General features: G+C 38.2%; 1 protein-coding gene across 2 annotated transcripts; it reads left to right on the top strand.

Moving 5' to 3' along the window:
* The first annotated feature begins 208 nt into the window (after positions 1–208).
* Positions 209–3,377, top strand: LOC120193360 (phosphatidylinositol 4-kinase gamma 5-like). 2 transcript variants are annotated; one of them, XM_039195871.1, is made up of 3 exons: positions 209–418; positions 884–3,145; positions 3,189–3,377. In XM_039195871.1, the coding sequence occupies exon 2, from the start codon at positions 1,189–1,191 to the stop codon at positions 3,112–3,114; it is 1,926 nt and encodes a 641-aa protein (XP_039051802.1). In that variant the 5' UTR covers positions 209–418; positions 884–1,188; the 3' UTR covers positions 3,115–3,145; positions 3,189–3,377. The 2 variants fall into 2 exon arrangements, with proteins under 2 accessions (XP_039051802.1, XP_039051800.1); XM_039195869.1 differs by lacking the exon at positions 3,189–3,377 and having other exon boundaries at positions 884–3,161.
* Positions 3,378–5,839: the final 2,462 nt, after the last annotated feature.

The raw sequence follows: 5,839 nt of genomic DNA, 5'->3' as shown, positions 1-5,839 counted from the left end.
GTAAATACCTTAAAAATAAGAAAACAAATCGTAATACATCCAACGGCTCATTCGCTCTTCCTCTTACATCTGACGGTCAAGAGTTCTCGTTCTGGATCCTTCCATCCCAAGAGGAAGGAAAAGAGAGAGAGAGTAATAACTAGGGTTAGTTAGTTAACTCGGGTAAGGGCGAAAACCGAGTTAAAGAGCGATTCTTCGAAGGGGAGACTGAGCTGAAAGGAAATCAGGAAGAAAAAAGGAAAAAAAAAACAAGAGAGAGACAAGGAAGCTTTAGAAAACTGAGTCAACTTGGACGATTCCTTACCTCATTTTACACTCCCCCTGACTCATACTCTTTGTCCAACTCATTGGTTTCCCAATCAGATTCAAAGTTCAATCGACATTTCACTGTTCCCTTTCTTTCAGATTTTGGAATCCGGTAAGTTAATTTTCTTAAATTCGTTGGGTTTAAACTGTTTTTGAGTTTAAGGTTTAGTGTGGGTATTAAGTAAAATGGAACGTTGAAGATCAATGCCTAGAGATTTATCCATATTATGCTTTATCTCTTGAATTAATTGAAAATCTTAAATTTTCTTTTGGCGTTTCATTTTTTAATTGACTGTGGAAGTTTCTTGGATCAGTTGTTAATATAGATGCATTTTAAGCTAGTATTCATACCTGCCTACTTGTATTTAATGGATTCCTTGTATAGATTAAAGAAATGCATTTATTTTTGAGATTCTGTTTGCTTTTGATTTATGAATGCATTGATTATGATAACTGCTACTTTACTTGGCTAAATCTATCCATTTAGGGAGTATTTGGGCATATATAGTGATAGTAATTCTATTACTTGCTTAATCAAAATCAGGGCTTTGATTCAGATCTTGGTTGTTTTTTACAGGTTGGTTTGGAGTTCTCTATCTGTTTATGGATGCTAAAGATGGCGGATTTAATGTACTGTAGGGATTAGATCTTCGTTTTGGTGTGCCAAGTCTGTTGACCGGGTGTTGTCTTTTAGTTGTTTGGGTTGTTTTTTTTGGTTTTAGTTTTATTGATTGATGGTTGTTGGTAAAATTGGAGTTTTTTCTGGTCCATTTCTGATCAGCTTTGGAGTTCAGATCTTCTCAAAGGGGAAGAATCTCTTGTCCATTGTCAACTCTGCTCCCGGCTACCTGGAAATCCGTGATTGATATCTCTTGTATTTTCATGTCTCGGAAGTTGGACAGTCCTGTTCAAACTCAAATGGCAGTGGCAGTGTTTAACAGTCCTCTTAGAGGGGAATATCCTAGGGACAATACGATGGAAGGGAAGCAACTTGCTAGGAGAAGACGGGTTTTCGTTCAAACTGAGACTGGCTGTGTCTTGGGCATGGAGTTAGATCGCAGTGACAATGCTCATACGGTTAAGAGAAGGTTGCAGGTTGCCCTCAATTTCCCTACAGAGCAAAGCTCGCTGACTTTTGGGGATGTGGAGTTGAAGAACGATCTTAGTGCTGTTCGAAATGATTCTCCGCTTCTCCTAACACGGAACTCTTTCCATAGAAGTTCCTCTACTCCTTGTCTTTCGCCTACAGGAAGGGATCTTCAGCAGAGAGATAGAAGTGGTCCTATTGAGATACTGGGGCATTCCGATAGCTTTAATGTATTGAAAGTTCTGGTGAAGGATGTTGTTAAGGCAATTAAGATGGGTGTCGATCCACTTCCTGTTCATAGTGGTCTAGGAGGTGCCTACTTCTTCAGGAATCCTAGAGGTGAGAGTGCTGCAATTGTGAAGCCAACAGATGAAGAACCTTTTGCACCAAACAATCCGAAAGGCTTTGTTGGGAAAGCCCTTGGACAACCAGGTTTGAAACGTTCAGTTCGGGTAGGGGAGACAGGTTTCAGAGAAGTTGTGGCTTACCTTTTGGACTATGATCATTTTGCGAATGTGCCACCAACAGCACTGGTAAAGATTACTCATTCAGTCTTCAATGTCAACAATGGTGTGAATGGAAATAAGCCTTTCAAAAAGATTCTGGTTAGCAAGATTGCATCTTTCCAACAATTTATACCCCATGGCTTTGATGCTAGTGATCATGGAACCTCGAGCTTTCCCGTTTCTGCTGTGCATCGCATTGGGATACTTGATATACGAATATTCAACACAGACAGACATGCAGGAAACATTTTAGTACGGAAGCTTGATGGAATTGGGGGGTTTGGTCAGGTAGAACTCATTCCTATTGATCATGGCCTTTGCTTGCCAGAAACTTTGGAAGATCCATACTTTGAGTGGATTCATTGGCCTCAGGCTTCAAAGCCTTTCTCAGAGGATGAACTCGAGTATATAGAGAAGCTTGATCCTATAAAAGATTGTGAGATGCTGAGAAGAGAGCTTCCCATGATACGGGAGGCTTGCTTACGTGTTCTGGTGCTGTGCACAATTTTCCTCAAGGAAGCTGCAGCTTTTGGTCTCTGTCTTGCTGAAATTGGTGAGATGATGAGTAGAGAATTTCGTACTGGAGAGGAGGAACCTAGTGAGCTAGAGGTTGTTTGTCTTGAGGCAAGGAGGCTGATAGCAGAGATGGAATTGTCATCTCCAAAGTCTGATGCGGGTGATGCAGAGTTCCAGTTTGATATTGACTATGAGGAACCCGAAGCTGACTTCAACCCTAAAATGACTAATGATGATATTATGACCAGAGCTTCAATCCAATTTGGAAATGGATTTGTGAATAACAACCGTTTTCCACTTCCAAAGCTGGAGGAATGCTTTGAGGAAGATGAAAGTGAAGGAGAAGCCGAGCAGGATGGTTTTTCTCCTTTCATAGCTCTTGAAAGGATTCCGTCCGTTTCCATAATTTCAATGTCACTCAAAGATACCTGCTTAGGTGACAAGAACCAGAAATATCACAAATTTTCTGGAACAAAACAAGAAAATGGCTATCTTACTAGCTCTTCTGGGCATAGGAGTGCAAATGAGCAACTTCCTGCAAGTGCCAGCTTTGTGAAGCTGGCTGACATGAATGAAGAGGGGTGGACTTTCTTCCTGGAGAAGTTCCTGGAGCTGCTCCACCCAGCATTCAACAAACGAAAATCCATTACCATAGGTCAGAAGCAGATACAGAGGCTCGGTACATCGTGCCAGTTTTGAGATTGAGGTGGTAGGATATCGGTCCGAGTTTGAGTTAACTGAAGAAGTATTAAGACTATGTAGGCTCGTTGGGGACTTGAGAATGAGATACATGTATTGTTAGGATAGATTCAGTGATATGGGTTTTGGCCCTGGGAATGTTTTAGGATGAATCCCCCCCCTCCCTGTAAATATTCTTTGGCTTCAGCTATGTAGAGAGCTGAAGTTCGTAGAATTTGTTGCATTTCTTCCTTAAGCTTTTTGCTTTCATTTGGTTGTTTTTCCCTTTTTTACTTTTCTGTTGAACTTCGATAAATAATTTGTATATTAAAGCTAAAAAAAAGAAAATATTCATGTAAATTTGGACATTTTCATCTTTGTGTTGTGAAATCTTGCTTCTGTTGTGATGAAGTAATTCTAGTTAGCTAACAGATTATGCCTTTCCAACTAAGTTCATAATCATGCAGCAGCAGTTTAATTTGACCATAAAGTTACTATATATATATATAATGATGGAAGGTGTGTTATGAGCTTAAAAATTGGTTTGGACAGATTTAGAAATGAAAAACCCTAGTCTCTTGCTGCCATTTGTGTTTGCAATCAGGGGTTATCTGGAATTATCATATAAATTGATTGTAGTTGATAAGAAGCATAAATCCGCTGAGAAAAATTGAGGGGTAGGCCAAAAGTGGATGAAAGTGGGGGCCTAATATCTCTGAAGCAAAATGATGTCTACATTTGGTGAAAGATCAACTTTGGAGACATGTGCAATGTTCATTGACTGTTTCTCATTACTTTTCTGACCATCTTTTGAATCATTTATGTTTCTTTTGCCTCTACCAGGAAACCAAACTTAAATCATTGTTTAAAATTTTTATGTTCATGTTCGGATATGTATTAGACTTGAACGCTTAAAAAAATGAAAAATCTCAATTTTCCATTAGTCTACTTGGTATAATTATAATAAACCATGGCTTCTATGTCACTTTATATACAAAGAGGTTGCATATGCATGAAGAGCTTAGCTTGAGTTCAGTAAACAGAAAAAAACAGGATGTAAAACGAGACTCAACTAGGGTTAGTAGAGAAATTATACAAGTTAAATGTGCACCAAGGTTTTTAGCAAGGGTTACACATTCATCATATCTCAAACAATCAACCAGATGGTCGATCGTCAGTTCGACTGCTTGCATGAACGAATACACGATCACCAGCCCGACGAACCTGAATCCATGCTTCAATAAGTCCTTGCTTATGGCTTCAGCTATTGGAGTTCTTAGTGGAACATTTCTGGGGCATTTGTATTTGTTGATGGTTGGCTTATAAATCGCGTAACCCTACATGAAACTGCTGAAAGATTAATATTCCCTGAAAATATGTATATTTCATGGATAAATTCATTAACTTTCTAAAGAAAAATGACGTTGTTTGAGAGTTCGGAGATAAGGAAGGAGATGCAGATGCCAAAAACCGAAATGAATTCTGGGTTTGATTCATTAACTAAAAACTTGCCTTGAGTATGCATTTGGCATTGTCTGCATCTTACTCTGCCCTCTGCAAACATCATTGCTTTGTTCAATGATATCTCATTGATTCCTTTATCTCCCATTTTAGCAACATTTACAGGATCAAATCTCAAGAAGGATTCTCTGTACGATAAACATAAAATTGCAATCTTTGGACAACATTTCACTTAAAGACTTTTCAATTATCGTCAAATTCAACAGGGCTAATTTGTTATATAAGCTATATATGTATATGCAAATTGAAGAATATGTTGTACCTGTAAAGATCATTTCTTTTCAAATCTCTGTTCAATTGTAATCCATCAGCTATCAGACAACACAAGCAATTCAAACAATTGGTTGTTTGATCGATTATCAGTCAAAGATGTCGGTGGAAACAACATTAGTGGATTAGATGTCTGAATCCGAGGAATTAGAAACTTATCAACATAAACAGGACCCCTCCATTGCTCGTCGTGAAATAAATGTAAACCTTATCTGTATCAGAAGACTTTAGTTAGTTTGTTGGTTGTCAAGTTATTACCAACTTATTCCATCTTTGTATGCATATATATAGCATTAATAATTCAGATGCATATAAAGATCTGCTATCAAACTTTCATGATGGAAATCAATCACCATTATCAGTATAATATTTCGTGAGATGTTACGAATCAAAAAAACGAAATAGGATTATAGATATTTAAATTTAAACTCCGCGAATGAAGTGAAATAAATCCGAGTTTGAGATAATTTACCACCGTTCTTTGTAACCCAATGACACGTCCTCACTTCACCATTACCAGGATTCTGATGCTGCTGCTGTCTTCGGTGAACACTTTTGTCAACCGTGGGGAACTCTCTTCTCTCGCGATAAGGAGAAATCAAAGTAAGTGCCAATGTAATCTTTTATTCCAGGGGAAATGATCAATTAGAGAAGAATCATTCGAGTTATGCGACGATAACGATGAAGATGAAGGGCTTCTTTGTAACGTCCCAATTGTGTAGATTTTCTTCAGATGTTTGGATAAACCACTTTGTGTTGATGATCTCTCCTTCTCCTTGCAACATTGCCCTTATCTAAAACATGTCTCCTTACATTTGTTTTGGAAATGTTTGAGAAAACCCTGGGATTCTATGATTTTGTCAACCCTATTTTTGCTCAGTTTTATATTATGTTGTTATCTGTTAAAAGATTCGGGTTCCCAGTCATATATGTTGGGTGTGTGTTGTCAATAGGT

Source organism: Hibiscus syriacus, unplaced genomic scaffold (assembly GCF_006381635.1).
Source record: "Hibiscus syriacus cultivar Baekdansim isolate YM2019G1 unplaced genomic scaffold, ASM638163v2 tig00116995_pilon, whole genome shotgun sequence".
Classification (NCBI taxonomy): domain Eukaryota; kingdom Viridiplantae; phylum Streptophyta; class Magnoliopsida; order Malvales; family Malvaceae; genus Hibiscus; species Hibiscus syriacus.
Note: the sequence above shows the minus strand (reverse complement) of the source record. Positions and strands in the feature narration are given on the sequence as shown.

Excerpts from the sequence above, each read along its gene's own strand:
- LOC120193360 (XM_039195871.1), top strand. The coding sequence starts at position 1,189 with ATGTCTCGGAAGTTGGACAGTCCTGTTCAAACTCAAATGGCAGTGGCA.